This window comes from Myotis lucifugus, unplaced genomic scaffold (genome assembly GCF_000147115.1).
Source record: "Myotis lucifugus unplaced genomic scaffold, Myoluc2.0 scaffold_77, whole genome shotgun sequence".
NCBI lineage: Eukaryota > Metazoa > Chordata > Mammalia > Chiroptera > Vespertilionidae > Myotis > Myotis lucifugus.
Window position 1 is genome coordinate 2,704,053 of NW_005871125.1, and position 23,169 is coordinate 2,727,221.

At 39.6% G+C, this 23,169-nt stretch overlaps 1 protein-coding gene across 5 annotated transcripts in view; it reads right to left on the reverse strand.

Annotated features, from left to right (window-relative positions):
• Nucleotides 1–23,169, reverse strand: part of MTFR1 (mitochondrial fission regulator 1) — a 56,064-nt gene that overhangs the window by 26,766 nt on the left and 6,129 nt on the right. The window contains exons 1-2 of one of the 5 annotated variants that reach the window (XM_006090618.3): nt 10,997–11,066; nt 2,300–2,442 (exon numbers count right to left, since the gene is read on the reverse strand). The exons of 1 other annotated variant lie outside the window; for it this stretch is intronic. In XM_006090618.3, coding sequence (XP_006090680.1) covers nt 2,300–2,365 — 66 coding nt within the window. In that variant the 5' untranslated portion in view covers nt 2,366–2,442; nt 10,997–11,066. Of the gene's footprint in view, nt 1–2,299; nt 2,443–6,186; nt 6,312–10,996; nt 11,067–23,169 lie in introns of those variants that run through there. 3 more of the 5 variants (XM_023755478.1, XM_023755477.1, XM_006090619.3) reach the window with 3 other exon arrangements.

Here is a 23,169-nt window from a genome sequence, read left to right on the forward strand (position 1 = left end):
CCCATCTGCCTCTTCTGCTGACTGGTCACCCTAACTCCCTTCCTTGCCACCTGGTCACCCCTAACTGCCCTCCCTGCCGGCCGTTTGCTCCTAACTGCCTCCCCCTCCAGGGCCTGGCTGCCCCTACTTCCCTCCCTTTCCAGCCTGGTAGCCCACAACTGCCCTCCCCTGCGGGCCGGGCTGCCCCCAACTGCCCTCCCCTGCCAGCCTGGTCGCCCCCAGCTGCCCTCCTCTACAGGCCTGGTCACCCCCAACTGCTCTCTCCTGCAGGCCTGGTCCCTCCCAACTGCCCTCCCCTGCTGGCCTGATCACCCACAACTGCCCTCCCTCCCCTGCTGGCCATCTTGTGTGTTGGAGTGATGGTCAATTTGCATATTGCCTCTTTATTATATAGGGTGTCACACCAATAAATTCAATAAAAAAATTGGCTCTATCAGTTATTGCTGATATAAAGCTGGCCAAATTATTATCCCTCTATGCTTCCATTTCGTCATCTATAAAATGGTGACAATATCCACTTCATGAGTCTATGAGTATTAAGTGACTTAAGATATTTATATATAATATATCTTTCATAAATATTAAGTCTTCTTCCCCTTCTATTATACAAGGTAACAAAGTACACTATAATGAGGAAGGATTTTAGAATAAGAATTAGGGTCATATTACAGCTCTGCCACTTACTAGTCAGGTAACTTTTTAATGACCTAAATGAAAATCATCAGCTTTAGTGTTACAAACATACAGGCAGTTTCATTTCCATTATAGGTCCCCATGAAAGGGACTATTATTTATATCATATGTTATCTAACAATGTATGATAATCTCTGAATTATAATTTTTTTATTTTTAATATATTTTTATTGACTTTAAAGAGGAAGAGAGAGGAAGAGAGAGGGAGAGAGAAACACTAATGATGAGAGAGAATAACACAAGCCCTCCATTGAGGATCAAGCCCGCAACCCAGGCATATGCCCTGCCTGAGAATCAAACTGTGACCTCCTGGTTCATAGGTTGAAGCTCAACCACTGAACCACACCAGCTGGGATCAATTTTTATTTTATAGGTCAAATGATTTAAAAAATAATAATACTAACTCTGGTCATCCTAAAACATTAAGAACATTTTTCAAATTTAAACATTAAATATCATTTTTGCTGAAGAGATCCGATTTTTAAAAATGTACAGAGACAAGAGCAAGTGACCAATTTGTGCTAAATCTGGGAATATTTTGAATGGATATATAGAGATATACTGTTATAAAGTTGAAAATAGATTTTTTAAAATCCTTAAACCTCATGATCCTATATAATAAAAGGCTAATATGCAAATTAACCGATCGGCAGAATGATTGGTCACTATGACACGCAATGACCACCAGGGGGCAGACACTCAACATGGGAGCTGCTCCCTGGTGATCAGTGCGCTCCCACAGGGAGAGCACCACTCAGCCAGAAGCCAGGCTCACAGCTGGCAAGCACAGCAGCGGTGGTGGGAGCCTCTCCCTCCTTAGCAGTAGCGCTAGGGATGTCCGACTGCTGGCTTAGGCCCGCTCCCTGGGGAGCGAGACTAAGCCAGCAGTTGGACATTCCCCCAAGGGCTCCTGGACTGCAAGAGGGCGCAGGCCAGACTGAGGGATCCCCCTCCCCCCGCCCTGGCGCCAAGTGCACAAATTTTGTGCACCAGTCCTCTAGTTTTTAAATAAAAGTATTAACTAAATTAAGGAACAAAAAATACAAATAGCAGAACAGAATTCTCTAGCTAACTTAAACACATAGATGAAGGAACAGAGTATTTTGATATAAATAAAGAAAAAGCATGCAAGTTGAGATTTACCTTGAAAAAATGGAACCCATCTTTAGCAGAGAATACCATATTATACTAGTTTTTTTCTTCATGTTTATAGATGTAATATTATAGGAAACATGACTTACCTTTTACTTTAATTATGTGATAAAACACATTATTATAGCATTAAATATTAATAATTCTATAACACTGAGTTGTTATGTGTTAGTCAAACATATTTCATTCAATAATTCCTACATATACTTAACCCTTTTCTTCCCTAATAATAAATATGTTGCTTTTAACAATCAAATGAATACTGGTAAGTTTTCAATGTAACCCAGAAAGTTACTCCCTCACTTCAGATGCTAGGTAAAGATTTTCTTCTATCATTTAAACAGCAAATTAAATAGTACATAAACATATTGAATTGTTGGTCATATATAGATTCATTTCACTTTCTCAGAAAAAATTCTTGTCTGAATTTTAAAAATGAATGTTGAGCACTCACCGACTGCATGTTTACTCCAACCTGTTGAAAAACCATCCTAATTAGGCGCTTAATCCAGCCAAGCATTTAGATGGCAAAGTGTCTCCAAATTTGCATTTCAAGTACTTCAGGCGTATATAGCAGCACATGGTCCATAAAAAACACTAGAATTTTAAAATGCAAATATTAAAATGAAATAATTATTTAGAATCTTTACTGTCTGCAACGTTTCACAAAATAAATCTAGTTTAAAACATTTTAAATTGTGTCTAAATTTACTTAAGAGAAAACCAATACTGCTTATAATCAACTTTGAGTCAACTAATGGTACAATTTTTTAAAGTATTTTTTTTTTCCAGTCAGGGTTCTTAGTTAGAAACAACAAAAACCTACTTATGGCTAATTTAAGTAGGAAATATATTTATAAAAATATATCTAATAGATTACAATCTTACCAGAACTTGACTTATAGGCTACATAGCCAGGAAAAACATCCAAAACTGCAGCAGAATTGGTCCTGGGAAGATACCACTGCTACTGCCACCCCTGACAGAACAGAATCTACCAGGTCCCACTTTTGTCTCGCTAGCTCTTGAGTTGCTGTCCAGACAGGTGGCATTTGCTTGGCTAAATCTACCCAGCTATAGTTATAAGCAGGTTCTGCCACCCACCAAAAATCATAAAGGAGTTTCAGAAATATGGAAAAGGAATTCAAATGCTAGGAGGTAAAATAACAACAAAAGTCCTTTCACACTTATTTGCACACTGTAACCCCAGCCACTCACCCCTCCCCATCAATTTACTATATATCTGATAGAATTAAATTGTTAACTCATAAGGTATAAACCAGTTTACTAATAGTGTCGGTCTCTAATGAGACAAGAAGTTTGCACCAGACTATAAATCAATGCAGTGCTTCCCTATCAAGGCAGTCTTGCTAAACTGAACAAAACAGCTGAACAAAACAGTATACTTAGTGATGTAAAGAGTTTGTGGTCTACACTTTGAGAAGAACTTTATGAACAATTACAGAGGATGGAGGGGAAAATAAAGGTGCCACAGTACACCAGACACTGGGTAAAATGAACTGAAAAGAGCCAGGCCCTAATGTTAGGGGATAGTATGCAATAGATTCTAAGCACTGTCAGGTATGTATAACTTATAGACAATTATGAAACAGTCATTACTAGAATTTTGATGACATATATTTTAATATTACAAACATCTATTATTGCCTATAAGAATGAATACTTTCTCAGAATTAATGGGAATAAAAAGAGTAAAGGGTTAAAAATAACGTCAAAGCTGAAAATGACTGACAAAATGGTCAGAGAAAAAGAATGTCTTTTTTTTTTTTTTTTAAATATATTTTATTGATTTTTTACAGAGAGGAAGGGAGAGAGATAGAGAGTTAGAAACATCGATGAGAGAGAAACATCGATCAGCTGCCTCCTGCACATCTCCTACTGGGGATGTGCCGCAACCCAGGTACATGCCCTTGACCGGAATCGAACCTGGGACCTTTCAGTCGGCAGGCCGACGCTCTATCCACTGAGCCAAACCGGTTTCGGCGAAAAAGAATGTCTTTATGTAGAATTTGAAAAGCTACCCCTTCAATTTTTTAAAAAAATTGAGATACATCACTTCTTGGCCTTTTGGCAAAGATCAAGTGTAAAAAAGTTGAGATATAACTTAAAGTGCACAAATTTTAAATGTCCAGCTTGATGACTTTTTATATATGTTTTATAAACCTGTATAGCCACCACCCACATCCTATATAATAAAAGCATAGTATGCAAATTATCCCCTTGACCGGGAGTTCTTCCGGGAGTTCGACCAGGGGGCAGGGCCAGCCGGTACATATGACGCACATTAGCTTGACTCGTGCATGTGCGATACATAAAAAGCTCTCGCTGGCGCCAATTGCATGCGTGTTTCGATCTATCATTGTTGATCGTAAATTTGGTTGTTTTTGTTGACATTCTGAAGCTGAAAGAAAGCAGCGGAATCGACAGAATATGTCTGAAGACCAACTATTGGCACAACGTACCTCTGAAGCCAGCTAAGTACTATAGTGTTTGGGGATATTTCACAGTTGTCTGTTAAAACAAATATGAAATCAGAGGATTCTGCTTATAGTGAATGGTTAGTAAAACTTGGAGATGGCAAACTTTGATAGCAGTTTTCATTTAGGAATGGATATTATTGAAATTCCCCATAAAATGATTTGTAACAGATCTATTATTGAAGCTACCTTTGAAAATAGTATATCTAATGATAATATTAAAAATACATCTACACGTGCGATTCTTTGTCCTGAAAATGAGCACGTTCATAAATTAAATGAAGAAATTTTGGATATACTCGATGGAGATTTTCACACCTATTTGAGTGATGATTCCATCAATTCAACAGATGATTCTGAAAAGGAAAATTTTCCCATCCAATTTCTTACTAGTATTACTCCTTCAGGAATGCCGAATCATAAATTAAAATTGAAAGTATGTGCACTTATCATGCTGAGAAATCTTAATAGTAAATAGGGGCTTTGTAAGGTACTAGATTCATTATCAAAAGATTCTGACCTAACATAATCGAAGCTGAAGTATTAACAGGATCTGCGGAAGGAGGGGTTGTTCTGATTCCAAGAATTGATTTGTCCCCGTCTGACACTGGCCTCCCATTTAAATTAATTCAAAGACAGTTTCCTGTGATACCAGCATTTGTGATGACTATTAATAAACCAAAGGACAAACTCTAGACAGAGTAGAAATATTCCTACCTAAACCTGTTTTCGGACATGGTCAGTTATATGTTGCTTTCTATCGAGTTCAAAGAGCGTGTGATGTTAAAATTAAAGTTGTAGCCCTAATCGGTTTGGCTCAGTGGATAGAGCGTCGGCCTGCGGACTGAAAGGTCCCAGGTTTGATTCCGGTTAAGAGCATATACCTTGGTTGCGGGCACATCCCCAGTAGGAGGTGTGCAGAAGGCAGCTGATCGATGTTTCTCTCTCATCGATGTTTCTAACTCTCTATCCCACTCCCTTCCTCTCTGTAAAAAATCAATAAAATATATATTTTTTAAAAAATTAAATTAAAGTTGTAAATACTTTATCACAAGGGAAATTGGTCAAGCACTCAAAGTGTTCTTACTCTTAATGTGGTATATAGGGAGATATTAGAATAAGTTTAATCAATTTATCACTCATTGTTTTTATCAATGTTTTTATATCATGTTTTTGTTTTTATATCATGTTATTGTTTCCATATCATGTCTTTGTTGTTATATCATGTTGTTATTGTTTATTAACCAATTTATATATTATTTTCATATACATTTTACTAATTTTCTTTCATCTCTGACACTTCTATTATAGAGAAAGGACGAATAGCGATGTTAAAATATTTCTTCTAATTAATTTCCTTTCAATGTGCACGAATCCATGCACCAGGCCATTAGTTAAGATATAAGCTCCCTGGAAATAAAGGAAAAATTAAAAAAAAAAAAAGATATAAGCTCCCTGGGGCCTCTTCCCAGTGAACATTCATGCCTCATCTATCTAACCACTATAGTAACTTTACAAGCATATATTAGATTCTGTTGTAGGGGCTGGTAAACTATAAATTAGAAATAGGGCCCAGCCGGTGTGGCTCAGTAGCTGAGCATAGACCCAGGAATTAACAGTTTGCTGGTTGAATTCACAGTCAGGGCACATGTCCTGGTTGAGGGCTTGGTCCCCACTAGGGGGCGTGCAGGAGGCAGCCGATTGATGATGTTCCCCTCTCAACGATGTTTCTCTCTAACGCTCTCCCTTCCCCTCTCTAAAAATCAATAAAAACAAATTTTTTAAAAAATAGGGGAAGTTCTTAATCTGGCACCAAAATATTAGAATAAAACTTTTTAATTACCTAAATAAGAAAAATCATCAGATCTTAAAGGGTTTACACACAAACTCATTCGCTCCAAGCGCTTGCACAGAGGCAGCAGATTAAGAAGCACCTGGGTCGCCCTAGCCGGTTTGGCTCAGTGGATAGAGCGTCGGCCTGCAGACTGAAGGGTCCCGGGTTCGATTCTGGTCAGGGGCATATGCCTGGGTTTCAGGCTCAGTCCAACGTGCAGGAGGCAGCCAATCGGTGGTTCCCTCTCATCATTGCTGTTTCTGTCTCTTTCCTCTCCCTCTCTGAAATCAATAAAAATATTTTTTTAAAAGAAGAAGAAGAAGCACCTGGGTCTTACAAGGAATTAAACTGACTAACTTCAGGGCAAGGGCTGGAGAGTCAGGGATCAGTGGGAATTTTCTCAGGGTACAGAATTGGTGCTGGCAGACACCATCTTCCCCTTGTTGAACTCCCCTTTCACCTACCTGACCAAGCACAAGCACAAAATCTGTCACTCTCCATTAACCTGGCTAACACCTGTTGCCCTGCCTGGGTATTTGCCTGAGACCCCTCCCCAACCCATTCCAATTGCTGGGTTGAACCTCTTCCAGCAGCTCCAGGCACTCCACACATACTGCAGTCTTTCCCAAATGCCCTTAAGGTCAGCATAAGCAATAACCAGCTTCTGCTTGCATTGTAGCTATCAGGTAGCCCCAAGCCTGGCACTAGTGGTAGTTGGCCTTAGCTTGCATTATAACCTCTCCCAAGCAACTCCACACCCTACACAAGCAGTGATCAGCCACAGCTTGCATCATTCCTCCTACCAAGTGGCTCCAAGATCTATACAATTGTGACTGATCTCGGCTGGCCTTAGCTTGCACAACCCCTCCCATACCCAGCACAGCTGTAGAAGGTTCTGGGCCAGCCTCAGCCACACCAAGCCCTTCCTAAGAGGCTCCAGACCAGACACATGTGGCCTGGAACCATACTGGAGCCCACCTAAAAACTCTACAACCTACAAACCTGACAGTCTACCCCAGCTGGCAACAGAATCCTGCTAAAGCAAGTCCCATTCCCAATAGTACCAACACAGCAGCTTGTCCACTGTAGTCATGGCCCATATTCATAACTAATTTGCCTGAGGGTAAACTCCACTGAAAGATGTGCCTGCAGCAATCTCAGCACAACTACAATAGGAGGGTACATGCAACCCACATGAGGACATCCTGGAGCTCTGGTGAACAGGGGGACTGCACCCATGGACACCACCAGACACCTTCTACATAAAGGTACTCTCTCAATACTAAGAGACACAGCAGATCTACTTAATACACAGAAACAAACAGGGACACAACCAAAATGAGGAGACACAGAAATATCTTCCAAATGAAATAACAGGACAAAATTCCCACAAAAGACAGGACAAAATGGAGACAAGCCATTTACCAGCTAAAAGAGTTGAAACAATGGCTATAAAGATGCTCAACAAATTCAGGAGAATAGGTGAATTGAGTGAGAACTTCAACAGAAACAGAAAATATAAAAACTGAATATAATAACTGAAATAAAAAATACACTAGAGGGAATTAAGAGCATATTGAATGATGCAGAGATCAAATCAGCAATCTGGAAGACATGGTAGTGGAAATCACCCAATGGAAACAGAAAAGAGAGAAAAGAATCCAAAAAAATGAGGATAGTTAAAGGACCATCTGGAACATCAAATGCACCAACATTAGCATCATGGGGGAGTCATAGAAGCAGAAGAGGGATAGTAGGGGAAAAAAGCACTATTTCAAGAAAAAAAAAATTCCATAATCTGGCAAAAAAAATTTAAAAATTGACACAAGTCTAGGAAATAGTCCCAAACAAGATGAACTCAAAGATCCACACCAACATCATAATTAAAATGCCAAAAATTAAAGAAAGAATATTAAAAGTAGCAAGAGAAATGCAACTAGCTACAAACAAGGGAGACCCCCATAAGAAAATCAGATTTATCAACAGAAACTTTGCAGACCAGAAGTGAATGGCAAGATATATTCAAAGTGATGAAGTGAAAGTACCTACACCCAATAATACTCTCCTCAGCAAGATTATCATTCAGAATTTTTTGAAGTTTACTTTTATTGACTTCAGAGAGGAAGGGAGAGGGAGAAAGAGATAGAAACATCAATGATGAGAGAGAATCATTGTTCGGCTACCTCCTGCATGCCCCTACTGGGGATTAAGCCTGCAACCCAGGCATGAGCCCTGACCTGAAATTGAACCATGACCTCCTGGTTCATAGGTCCAACACTCAACCACTGAGCCACACCAGCCGAGAAGGATCGTGTCCCAGACAAGCAAAGGTTAAAGGAGTTTATTACTACTAAACCAGCATGTTAAAGGGACTCCTTTAAGGGAAAAAGAAAAGGTCAAAACTTTAAAAAAAAAAAATCAGAAAGAAAAAAATCTCACTGATAAAAGCAAACACTTAGTAAAAGTAGATCAACCAATCATAAAGCTAGTAAGATGATTAAAAGGCAATAGTAGCCCTAACCGGTTTGGCTCAGTGGATAGAGCGTCGGCCTGCGGACTCAAGGGTCCCAGGTTTGATTCCAGTCAAGGACATGTACCTTGATTGCAGGCACATCCCCAGTAGGGGGTGTGCGGGAGGCAGCTGATTGATGTTTCTAACTCTCTATTCCTCTCCCTTCCTCTCTGTAAAAAATCAATAAAATATATTTTTTTAAGAAATAAATAAAATAAAAGGCAATAGTAGTATAATCATGTGTAAATACAATAATAAATTAAGGTATAGACACCCACACACAAAAGATGTAAAATATAATGACAAAAACAAATAAGAGGGTAATAAATAAATGTAGTGCTTTAGGAATGCGTTCAAACTTAAGCAGCCATCAATTTAACATAGACTGCCAAAATATAGCTTGTATATCTGAATCTCACAGTAACCACAAAACAGAAGCCTATAACAGATATGCAAAAAATAAAAAGAAAGGAATCCAAACAAAGCATTATAGAAAGTCATCAATGTACAGAGAGAAAAAGAAGAAACAGAAGAATAACAAAACAACCAGAAAATAGTTAATAAAATGGCAATAACTATATAATATTCATTACTACTTTAAATGTAAAGGAGTTCACCATCACGAAACCAGTATTACATAAAATGTTAAAGGGTCTTCTTTAAGAATAAGAAAAAACTATCAAAATTATGAGTAATAGCCTGGCTGGTGTGGCTCAGTGGTTGAGCGCCAACCCATGAACCAGAAGGCCACAGTTCAATCCCCAGTAGGGGGCATGCAGGAGGCAGCCAATTGATGTTTCTCTTTCATCATTGATGTTTCTCTCTCTCTCCCTCTCCCTTTCTCTCTCAAAAATCAATAAAACAAACAAAAAGACATTTCTAAAAAAATACGAATAAAATGGCAATATGTATCAACAACTGAATCTAAAAAACAAGCAGAACAGAAATGGGCCCATAGATATAGAGAACATTTTGATGGTTGCCAGATCGGAAGGAAGTTGGAGGAAAATGGGTGAAAAAGGTGAATGTAATTGAAAAAAAAATGATAAGTATATAAATAAAATGTCTAATCAAAAGACATAGGGTAACTGAATAGATAAGAAAACAAGACCTCTACATAGGCTGACTATAAGAGATCATCTCAGAATGAAGGACAACCACAGACTAAAGTAAAGGGATGGAAAAAGATATTTCATGCAAATGGAAATGAAAAAAAAAAGTTGGGGTAGCAATACTTATATTGGAAAAATAGACTTTAAAACAACAGCTACAATAAGAGATAAAGATACTATCCTATATAATAAAATGCTAATATGCAAATTGTCCCCACGGGCGGGAGTTTGACCAACTGGGAGTTAGACGTGCACTAACCATCGTGGGGCGACCAGTGAGGCAATTGGCAGACGGGCGGTGCCCAGCCAAGGTGGGTACAAGCGGGAGCCCCGATCACCCCGCAGATTGGCCCTGATCACCAGCAAGGCCTAGGGACCCTACCAGTGCAGGAATTTCGCGCACCAGGCCTCTAGTAAAATGATAAAAGGAGTAACCCAACAAAAGGATATAACTCTTGTAAACATTTATGCACCCAACATAGGAGCACCTAAATATAGAAAGCAAATCTACACTGACATAAAGGGAGAGATCAACAGTAATACAATCATTGTAAGGGATTTTAACAGCCATCAACATCAATGGATAGATCTTCCAGACAGAAAATCAACAAGGAAAACATGGCCTTAAATGACACTCGATCAGATGGCTTTAACTTATTATTTTCAGGCCATTTTACCCCAAAGCAACAGAACATACATTCTTTTCAAGTTCACATGAAACATTTTCTAGCGTAGACCACATGATTAGGACACAAAACAAGTCTCAATAAATTTAAGAAGGCTGAAATCATATCAAGCATCTTCTCTGACCACATGGCATGAAACTAGAAATCAACTACAAGAAAAAAAATGAAAAAGACACAAACACATAATGATCTAGTGCAGCCGTGGGCAAACTACGGCCCACAGGCCGAATCCGGCCCGTTTGAAATGAATAAAACTAAAAAAAAAAAAAAAGACCGTACCCTTTTATGTAATGATGTTTACTTTGAATTTATATTAGTTCACACAAACACTCCATCCATGCTTTTGTTCCGGCCCTCCGGTCCAGTTTAAGAACCCATTGTGGCCCTCGAGTCAAAAAGTTTGCCCACCCCTGATCTAGTGTGTCATTAAGGCCACATGGAGGCTAAATAACACATCACTAAACAATGAATGGGTTAACAATAAGATCAAGGAAGAAATCAAACGATACCTTGAGCCCTGGCCGGTAGCTCAGTGGTTACAGCATCAGCCCACTCACCAAAGGATCGAGGGTTCGATTCCAGGTCAAGAGCATGTGCCTTGGTTGCAGGTTCAATCCCCAGCCTGCTGAGAGCACATGCAGAAGGCAATCAATTGATGTGTCTCTTTCAAGTCTGTCTATCTGTGTGTGTCTCTCTTCCCCCCCATCACCACTGTCTCTCTAAAAATCAATGGAAAAATATCCTTGGGTGAGGATTAACAAAAAATAACAATAAAAGTCAAAAAAAATTTAAGGTAACTTGACACAAATGAAAATGAAAACACAACCCAAAATCTGTGGGACTCAGTGAAAGCAATCCTGAGAAGGAAATTCATAGCATTACAGGCCTACCTCAAGAAACAAAATCTCAAACAATCTTACCATAAACTTAAAGGACTAGAAAAAGAACAACAAAGTCCAAAGTGAGAAGTAATGAAATAATAAAGATCAGAACAGAAACAAACAAAACAGAATCTAAAAAAACACACACAAAAAAACACAAAAGATCAATGCAACCAAGAGCTGACTCTTTAAAAAGAAGATAAACAAGATTGACTCATACAGGACAAAAGAGAGGAGTCAAATAAAATCAGAAATGAGATAGAAACCAAGATGGCAGCATAGGTAAACACCGGAGATTGCTGCCTCGAACAACCACTTCAAAAATACAACTAAAAGACATAACGGACATCATCCAGAACTACAGGAAGGCTGGCTGAGTGGAATTTCTACAACTAGAAGCAAAGAGAAAAGCATACCGAGACTCAGAGAAGGTGCAGTGCTGAAGGAAAATACAAAGGTGCAGAGGTGCATGCAGAGAGGGCTGGCGGCTGAGGACACGATTGTCTTTTTCAATTGGGAGGGAGTCTCAGGCTCTGAGCTCCAGTTCCGGGTGGGTCTCTGGGGACCCAGACTCATACGAGAGAAACAGGACTGTCTGGCATCGGTCGGAACTCGAGGGCAGCTTTCTCTCCAAGGCACTCTCGGCGATTGCCAGGACCTCTGAAGGCAGGACTGAGAGCAGCCATACTGCTCGCTCCGCCCGCCCTGTTGATCCCCTGGGACCCGCCCCGCCCAAGCCCTGCACAGAGGAAAGGCCCGGCCCTTTGTAATCTGAAAATAACAAACTGCAGCTGCCCCAAGGCCCCAGGGCAACTTGCATTGCTTTACAGCTGGCTTCTGCTGGGTAGCCAAAAAAGAGGCTAGATTAGCACCTCCTTAGATCCAAGAGCCAGTGATCCAGTGGTCAGTGGGACTATCCAATTACAATTCCTCAGATCTATAAGGGACACACTCAGGGGGAAGACTCAGTGAGCACCAAAGCACCACTGAAGCAAGTCTTGTCCCATAAGGGTGTCTTCAGCACAGAAGTTCTCCCCCGTAGACACAGGTGATTTTCAAAGCCAATTGGCCTGGAGGTCATCCCTCCCAGTGTTACCTACAACAATCAAGGCTTAACTACAACAAGACTGTGCACAAAGCCCACAAGGGGGTTCACCAAGAGTGTCTACCTCAGGTAATTGGGACACTTGGCACAGAAAGCCACTCTATCGACACAGCGAAGCATAAAAAATGCCGAGACAAAGAAACAGGTCACAAATGACAGAAATGGAGGAAAGCAAACTACTGGATATAGAGTTCAAAACCACACTTTTTAGGCTTTTCAAAAATTTTCTAGAAACCGCTGATAAATGTAGTGAGATCCTCAAGAAATCTAGTGAGACCCTCAATGTTGTGATAAAAGACCAACTAGAAATTAAGCATACACTGACTGAAATAAAGAATATTATACAGACTCCCAACAGCAGACCAGAGGATCGCAAGAATCAAGTCAAAGATTTGAAATACGAAGAAGCAAAAAACACCCAACCGGAAAAGCAAAATGAAAAAAGAACCCAAAAATACGAAGATAGTGTAAGGAGCCTCTGGGACAGCTTCAAGCATACCAACATCCGAATTATAGGTGTGCCAAAAGAAGAGAGAGAGCAGGATATTGAAAACCTATTTGAAGAAATAATGATAGAAAACTTCCCCTACCTGGTGAAAGAAATAGACTTACAAGTCCAGGAAGCGCAGAGAACCCCAAACAAAAGGAATCCAAAGAGGACCACACCAAGACACATCATAATTAAAATGCCGAGAGCAAAAGACAAAGAGAGAATCCTAAAAGCAGCAAGAGAAAGAAACTCAGTTACCTACAAGGGAGTACCCATACGACTGTCAGCTGATTTCTCAACAGAAACTTTGCAGGCCAGAAGGGAGTGGCAAGAAATATTCAAAGTGATGAATGCCAAGAACCTACAACCAAGATTACTTTATCCAGCAAAGCTATCATTCAGAAGTGAAGGTCAGATAAAGAGCTTCACAGATAAGAAAAAGCTAAATGAGTTCATCACCACCAAACCAGTATTATATGAAATGCTGAAAGGTATCCTCTAAGAAGAGGAAGAAGAAGAAAAAGGTAAAGATACAAATTATGAACAACAAATATGCATCTATCAACAAGTGAATCTAAGAATCAAGTGAATAAATAACCTGATGCACAGAATGAACTGGTGATTATAATAGAATCAGGGACATAGAAAGGGAACGGACTGACTATTCTTGGGGGGAAAAGGGGTGTGGGAGATGCGGGAAGAGACTGGACAAAAATTGTGCACCTATGGATGAGGACAGTGGGTGGGGAGTGAGGGCGGAGGGTGGGGTGGGAGCTGGAAGGAGGGGAGTTATGTGGGGAAAAAAAGAGGAACAAATGTAATAATCTGAACAATAAAGATTTAATTAAAAAAATATTTAAAGATTAAAAAAAAAGAATCAGGGACATAGAAAGGGAATGGACTGACTATTCTTGGGGGGGAAAGGGGGTGTGGGGGATGCGGGAAGAGACTGGACAATAATCGTGCACCTATGGATGAGGACAGTGGGTGGGGAGTGAGGGCGGAGGGTGGGGTGGGAACTGGGTGGAGGGGAGTTATGGGGGGAAAAAAGAGGAACCAATGTAATAATCTGAACAATAAAGATTTAATTAAAAAATAAAAATAAAATAAAATCAGAAATGAAAGAGAAGTAACACTGGCACCACAGAAATACAAAGCAGTATAAGAAAACTAAAGGCCCGATGCACAAAATTCGTGCAAGGAGCTCGGCCCTCGCAGCCATGGAGGCTTGCCCCAGCCCTCGCAGACCCGGCTTCATTCAGAAGGTCTTTCGGCTGTCTGATCTAATTAGCATATTATGCTTTTACTAGAGGCCCGGTGCATGAAATTCATGCACGGAGAGGGGGTTCCCTCAGCCCAGCCTGCACCCTCTCCAATTGGGGACCCCTTGGGGGGTGTCCAATTGCCGGTTTAGGCCCGTTCCTGTGGGATGGAGCCTAAACCGGCAGTTGGACATCCCTCTCGCAATCTGGGACCGCTGGCTCCTAACTGCTCACCTGCCTGCCAGCCTGATCACCCCCAACTGCCCTCCCCTGCCAACATGATCTCACCCCCAATGGCCCTTCTCTGCCAGCCTGATCTCACCCCCAACTGCCCTCCCCTCCCAGCCTGGTTGCCCCCAATTGCCCTCCCCTGCCGGCCTGATCTCACCCCCAACTGCCCTCCTCTGCTGGCCAATTTGGTTCTGATTGGTAGGTTTCTATGCCAGTCATCGTCAAAAGCTCTGCCTCCTAGGCAGCCACTGGCTCCCCACAGCACTCACATCTGGTTCTGACTGGTCGGTTCCTATGCCAGTCAGCGTCTCTGGGCCTATCAACCGGGCCTGATCAGAAAGTCAGGGCTGATCAGCAGCCCTGATGGAGGCCTGGAGAAAAATGGAGGTGCAGCTGCTGGCCAGACTGGGAGAGAACGAGGCAAGTGCTGATCAAAAGCTGCCACAGAGCCAACGGATCAGTCCCTGCTTCTCTCTTTAGACCTCTCTCTGGCCCTGATTCCCAGACCTCTCAGCAGTCAGTGCTGGGGTACAGTGCCTCCAGCAGAAGCAGTCAGCCTGGGTTGCCATGTGCCATGGCAACCCAGGCTGACTGCAGGACTGACTCCCAGTTCATTGAGCCTTGGTGGTGACCGGTAGTTAAGACCCAGGATTTTTATATATTAAGATTATTCTAGATAAGGGTAAGGGGTTAAGTTGCAATACTACTTACATGTAAAGCAACATTTTTTGAGGTAATTATAATTTAAATCAGTATAGTTTCACAATAACTCTGTTAGCAGTAATACAATTGTCCTTAAATTTAAAATGCCAAAAAATTTGCCCTGGCTGGTGTGGCTCAGTTGGTTGAGTGTCATTCCATACACAAAAGGGTCACAGGTTCCATTCCCAATCAGGGTATATACCCAGGTTGTGGTTCGATCCCCAGTCAAGACATGTGTATAGGAGGCAACAGATCGATGTTTCCCTCTCTCCCTCTCTCTCTCTAAAATCAATAAAATAAGAGTGCCAAAACCTTTAAAATCTACACTACATTGGAGCTTATTTTTAGGAGGTATTTGGGAACTATTCAAGGAAATGGTCATCTATTTAATCTTCACAATGAGAGAGGAATATGACCATTATATAGGAGAGTCCAAGAAGATTAATATAACATTCTTAATTATTCAGTTGGCTAAATTATTAGAATAAAGTTTCCTCTTCTCAGAATAGTAAAAGATTAGGTACACTGTTATCAGTGCATCCCAAATGACAGTATACAGTCTGGTGTCGAACAACAAAAAAGAAAAATAAGGACCATGAAATAAAAAACAAAAATTTATTCAATTTAAAGTTACTGTTTAATTTGAGAATATGTCCTTCCTACTTTTTTGATGTGAAAATGCCTTTCCTTTTAGGATATGGGAACAGTAAATTAGTGTTACTTGATTTAAAAAAAAAAAAAATGTCCTGACTGATAATCTTCCACTTGTAAAGATCACACACACAACTAGACACAATTTGAAAGAGCTGCCCAGCAGAAGACAACGGCAGAGGTAAAGGTCCCGTACCAAAAAAAAAAAAACACACACACACACACAAAAAACACATCTGTCCTTTACTTGTCCTTGTCCATACAAAAACAAAACAAAAACTTGTCCTGTTCCTTAATGGCAATCAAAGGGGAACCTGCCCTGTTTTTCAGCAAAAACACAGAACTGCAGATGGATCTCCACACTAGAACTGAAGATAACTCAGACAGTGCCTTCCATTTCCAAGTGTACTTTGGCAGCTATGTGGTGGTGAACAGCCATCAGGTTGGGAACTAGAAATCAGAGGTGAAATACTCTGATATGCCCTTTGTGAATGGCCAACCATTTTTTAAAAATATATTTTTATTGCTTTCAGAGAGGAAGGGAAAAGAAGAGAGGAACATTAATTACAAGAGAGAATGATTGATAGGCTGCCTCCTGCATGCACCATACTGGGGATCGAGTCCACAACCCGCGAATGTGCCCAGACCAGGAATGGAACTGTATCATCCTGGCGCATAGGTCAACGCTCAACCACTGAGCCACACTGACTGGGTTGGCCAACCATTTGATCTTCATTTCTTAGTGCTGCAAAATAAGTACCAGGTAATGGTCAAAGGCCGCCACTGTTACACTTTTCCCCATCGGCTCCAGCTAGGATCTGTGAAGATGACCCAGGTGTGGAGAGATGTCTCCCTGAACTCAATGTGTGTCTGCTAGACACACATTGTCAAAGAGATCCCCCATCTAAGTGACCAAGTGATTCCCAGAGCTAACTATAATAGCATGGGTTCTCCTCACCCTTCCCTTACACTTGGTCATTAAAATTCCTAAATTTTTTTTTAAGAAGTCCTTACTTGATATAATGAAAAGTTATCAAATCTATGTAAATAACCTAAGCTACTTTCTGGAAATTAATCTTGAAGTTCAAATCTAGTGGCCACTGCTACACTTTATATCAGTCTAGTTGAGATTTTAAGTCAGAACACTTTACCATACTACGAAACAATATCGAACCTATGGATAAAATTTACTGGCAATAATTAAGTACACTGGAGTAGTCTCCTGCCACCTAGCATTGAATCTGACATATGTGTCCTTTTTTTTTTCAGTACACAAATTAATAAATGTCATGACCTATGCTACATCTCTCAACAAAAATCTGTTTAGATAAGTCTAACAACACAAGCTAATTAAAATTTGATGAAGAATCTTTCAAGTTAATGTGTTTTAGATATGAAACTAAACTGAAGAACATTTTCTGTAACATTTTTAGAGGTCAGCTTTCTCTTCGTGACATAAAAGAGGTCAGAGATAGCTATATTTCCACTTGAATTAAAGGTCTGCCATTTTCATGTAAGGATCTCTGAAATATAATTTTACAGTAAATGACATCAGTATCTTCTTCTTAAAGTATTTTTATTTAAGCATTCCCATGAAAATAAATTCAGTACTCTGGCATCAATTTTAAAATAATCTTTTGAAAAGACTATTCAAATACCTTAATCAGGGGTCCTCAAACTTTTTAAACAGGGGGCCAGTTCACTGTCCCTCAGACCGTTGGAGGGCCGGACTATAGTTTAAAAAAATACTATGAACAAATTCCTATGCACACTGCACATATCTTATTTTGAAGTAAAAAAACAAAACGGGAACAAATACAATATTTGTATTTGCATGTGGCCCGCGGGCCGTAGTTTGAGGACCCCTGCCTTAAGTGAACCTGAATATCAGTAGAAACAAGCACACACAACTTGGAAGTCAATAATATTTTTCACTGACTAAAAAAAAAAAAACACAAAACAAAACAAAAAAACACAATACAAAAGATCAATAAAACCAAGTTCTTTGAAAGGATGAACAAGATTGATGAACCTGTAGCCAAGCTCATCAAGAAGCAAAGAGAGAGGACCCAATACAAACAAAACCAGAAATGAAAGAGGTGAAGTAACAACTGACCCCACAGAAATACAAAGGATTGTAAAAAAAAAAAAAAAAAAAAAAAAAATACTATGAACAACTCTATTCCAACAAACTGGACAACATGGACATATTCCTAGAAAAATATAATCTTCCAAAACCCAATCAGGAAGAATCAAAAAATCTGAATAGGCCAATAACTATGGAGGAAATTGAAATAGTAATCAAAAAAATTCCAGCAAACTAAAGTCCTGGGCAAGACAGCTTCACGGCAGTTTTACCAAACATTCAAAGAAAAACTAAAACCTACCCTCCTTAGACTATTCCAAAAAACTGAAGAGGATGGAACACTTCCAAGCTCTTTCTATGAAGCCAGCATTACCCCAACCACAAAACCAGATAAACACACTACAAAGAAAGAGAATTATAGACCAATATCCCTGATGAACATAGATGCTAAAATTCTCAACAAAATATTAGCAAATTGGATCCAGGAATATATTAAAAAGATCATACACCACGGCCAAGTGGGATTTATTTCAGGGATGAAAGGGTGGTATAATATTGTCAAATCAATAAACATGATACATCACATAAACAAATTAGAGACAAAAATCACATAATCATATCAATTGATGCAGAAAAAGCTTTTGACTAAATTCAACACCCGTTCTTGATAAAAACTCTCAGCAAAGTGGGAATAGAGAGAGAATACTTCAACATAATGAAAGCCTTATATGACAAACCTACAGCCAACATCATACTCAATGGGCAGAAACTAAACTCATTTCCCCTAAGAACAGGAACAAGACAGGGATGTCCATTTTTGCCATTCCTGTTTGACACAGCACTGGAAGTGCTTACCATAGTGATCAGACAAGAAGAAATAAAAGGCATCCAAATTGGAAAAGTAAAACTGTCATTATTCGCAAATGACATGATATTGTACATAGAAAACCCTAAAGACTCCATCAAAAAACTACTAGACTTAATAATTTGGCAATATAGCAGGATACAAAATTAACATTCAGAAATCTATGGCTTTTTTATACACCTATAATGAACTCAGAGAAAGAGAAACTAAAAAAAAATCCCATTTACCATTGCAACAAAACAATTAAGATACCTAGGAATAAACTTAACTAAAGATGTAAAAGACCTGTACTCAGAAAACTATAGGACAGGGGTGGGCAACCCCTGGAACCTGTGCCAAACATGGCATGCCAGTAACTTTTGCTGGCATGCGAAACCCTCTTATAATCTTCCATTTACAATTTTTTTCTTAATATCGACTTTTATTTTTCAGATAAATTCAGTGTAGGTGCATCTTAGATAAATAAATAATTTTACATAACAAGTTATCTTAAAGACCATAGACATGGATTGACGAGAGAGGGGAAGAGCAATTTCTATGCCTCTGACTTAACTCTCCCTGCCTTCTTAGATCCGACCAGTGTTTTGGTTTCAGCCTCAGACCCAACGGGTTTTCGTTGACAAGACAACCGCCTCACCTACTTATTCAAAATTTCACTCTATAAAAATGAAACCTTCTCTCTCGCTTTGCCCACCAGTACTAACGAAGGGGGAATAAATTTCTATGTTTCTCTCGGCAGCAAAAGTCCCACTGATAATATCAAATGGAGTCATAACGTCTTCTGTCAGACTATCAGTGTACATGTATACATTAAAAAATAAATGTATTTTTCATCATCGTATACTGTGTTTTTGTCGCTTGAATGAATTTTATTATTTCTTCAAGGTTCTTCACATACGTACATCTTAAGAGATATCAAGTAGGCGTAACATGTTCTCAAAAAATTAGGGTTGGCACGCAGAAGAATTTTGAGTCAGAGATTTTGCTGGTTTTGGCACGCACTCACAAAAAGGTTGCCCACCCCTGCTATAGGACGTTGAAAAAAGAGATAGAGGAAGACATAAACAAATGGAAGAATATGCCATGTTCAAGGATTGGTAGAATGAACATCATTAAAATGTCCTTACTACCCAAAGCAATCTATACATTCAATGCAATCCCCATTAAAATGCCAATGGCATATTTTACAGACCTAGAACAAACTCTCCAAAAATTCATATGGAATAAAAAAAGACACTAATAGACACTTTTCAAAAGTGGACATACAGAAGGCCAAGAGACATATGAAAACATGCTCAAAGTCACTAATAGCCACAGCAATCCTGGGAAAGAACAACAAAGTTGGAGGGATCACAATACCAGATATCAAGCTATATTACAAAGCACTGTTTTCAAAACTGCCTGGTACTGCACAAGAACAGACATATAGACGAACGGAACAGAACAGAGAACCCAGAAATCCACCCAACCATTATAATATTTGACAAAGGAGGCAAGAGCATACAATGGAGTCAAGACAGTCTCTTCAATAAATGGTGTTGGGAAAATTGGACAGAAACATGCAAAAAAATTAAATTAGACCACCAACTTACAGCATACACAAAATAAACTCAAAATGGATAAAGAACCCTAGCTGATTTGGCTCAGTGGATAGAGTGTCAGCCTATGGACTGAAGGATCCTGGGTTCGATTCTAGTCAAGAGTACATGCCCAGTTTGCGGGCTGGATCCGAGGTGGGGGGCATGCAGGAGGCAGCCAATCCATGATTCTCTCTCATCATGGATGTTTCTCTCTCTCCCTCTCCCTTCCTCTCTGAAATCAAAAAATATATATATTTTTTCTTTAAATAGATAAAGGACTTAAACATAAGATGGGAAACCATAAAAATCCTAGAAGAAACCACAGGCAGCAAAATCTCAGACATCTCTTGAAGCAATACCTTTACAGATACATCTCTAGGACAATGGAAACTAAGGAGAAAATAAACAAATGGGACTACATAAAAATAAAAAGCTTCTGCACAGCAAAAGAAACCAACAAAACAACAAGATGAGCCCACTGCACGGGAGAACATATTTGCCAATGTTATATCCGATAAGGGTCTAATCTCCAAAATTTATAGGGAACTCATACGACTTAACAAAAGGAAGATAAATAATCCAATCAAAAATGGGCAAAAAGGACCTAAGTAGACACTTTTCCAAAGAGGACATACGGAAGGCCAAGAGACATATGAAAACATGCTCACAGTCACTAATCATCTGAGAGATGCAAATCAAAAACGACAATGAAGTACCACCTCACGCCTATCAAAATGGCTATCATCAACAAACCAACAAACAAGTGCTGGCGAGGATGTGGAGAAAATGGAACCCTTGTGCACTAGTGGTGGGAATGCAGACTGATGCAGCCACTGTGGAAAACAGTATGGATTTTCCTCAAAAAATTAAAAATGGAACTCTGATTTGACCCAGTAATTCTACTTCTAGGACTATATCCCAAGAAATCAGAAACACCAATCAAAAAGGATATATGCACCCCTATGTTCACAGCAGCACAATTTATAATAGCTAGCATTTGGAAACAGCCTAAGTGCCCATCTGCAGATGAGTGGATTAAAAAACTGCCATACATCTATAAAACTGTGGTACATCTACACAATGGAATACTATGTTGCTGTAAAAAAGAAGGAACTCTTACCATTCACAACAGCATGGATGGACCTGGAGAGCATTATGCTAAGCAAAATAAGTCAGCCCGAGAAAGATACATATCACATGATCTCACTCATTTATGGAATACAATGAACAATATAAACTGATGAACAAAAATAGATCCAGCCCTGACCGGTTTGGCTCAGTGGATAGAGCGTCGGCCTGCAGACTGAAGGTCCCGGGTTCAATTCCGGTCAAGGGCATGTACTTGGGTTGTGGGCACATCCCCAGTGGGAGGTGTGCAGGAGGCAGCTGATCCAAGTTTCTCTCTCATCGATGTTTCTAACTCTCTATCCCTCTCCCTTCCTCTCTGTAAAAAATCAATAAAATATATATATTTTTTTAAAAATAGATCCAGAGACAAAGAAACATCAAACAGACCATCAAACCTCAGAGGGAAGGCAGGGGGCGGGGGCTAAAAGATCAACCAAAGGACTTGTATGCATGCATATAAGCATAACCAATGGACACAGTATGAGGGTGAGGGCATGTGCTGGGGGGTGGGCGTGGCCAGGGAGATGTCAATGGGAGGAAAAGGAGACATATGTAATACTTTAAACAATAAAGAATTTAAAAATAAAAATAAATAAAAATAAGAGTGCTGTCCTTGCCCCAGCAAAGAAATGAAAATTCACCTCAAACATGATTTTGATAAATTACGTAACAATTACTGTTCCCTGAATATTCAATGTGTAAAACTGCCTTACTGGCAAGACTCACTAAATTATACCTTTGTAAATTAAGATGTTAGTTTTTTGTAATATGTTTTATTAATTTTAGAGGGGGGGAGGGGGGAAAGAAGGAGAAAAGGAGAGAGAGAGAGAGAGAGAGAGAGAGAGAGAGAAACATCAATCAGCTGCTTCCTTCCTGCACACTAGGGATGAAGTCATACTTGGGCATGTGCCCTGATTGGGAATCAAACTGGTGACCTCTCGGTGCATGGCACAACACTCAACCAACTGAGCCACACCAGCCAGGGCAAGATGTTTAGTTTTTAAAAGCTGGTAAAGGTATTTATCAGAGGCAAACTAAATGTCCATCAATAAGAAAATAGTTAAATTCAATATACCTACCCATTCAAGTTTATGGCTATTAAAACAAAAAGAGCTATAAATAATAAAATGCTAAATGAAAATGTTGAGAGCTAACATACATGTGATTCTATTTTTTAAAAAAACAAAACACCACAAAGCATAGAAAGAATGGTAAAATAGACATTTTATGTATACACATACAAAAAGATATGAGAAGACACTAAAGCTTAACATTAGCTCTGAGGATTGGTAATGAAATCCTTCCCTTTTTCTTTTTTTACACTTATGCACTTCTGTATTGTTTATATGTTTTTAACAAAATAATATACTACTTATGTAATATTTAGAAACCAATTATATTTTTTAACAAAGTAAGTGAAATCTATACAGTAGAGACCTAAAAATTATTCAGCCCTAGCCAGTTTGGCTCAGTGGATAGAGTGTTGGCCCTCGGACTGAAGGGTCCCTGGTTCGATTCTGGTCTAGGGGCACATACCTCAGTTGTAGGCTAGAACCCCAACACGCTGAGGCATGTGCAGGAGGCAACCAATCGATATATCTCTCTCACATCAATATTTCTGTCTCTCCCCATCCCTTCCACTCTCTCTAAAAATCAATGGAAAAAATATCCTCAGGTGAGAAATATATATATATATATATA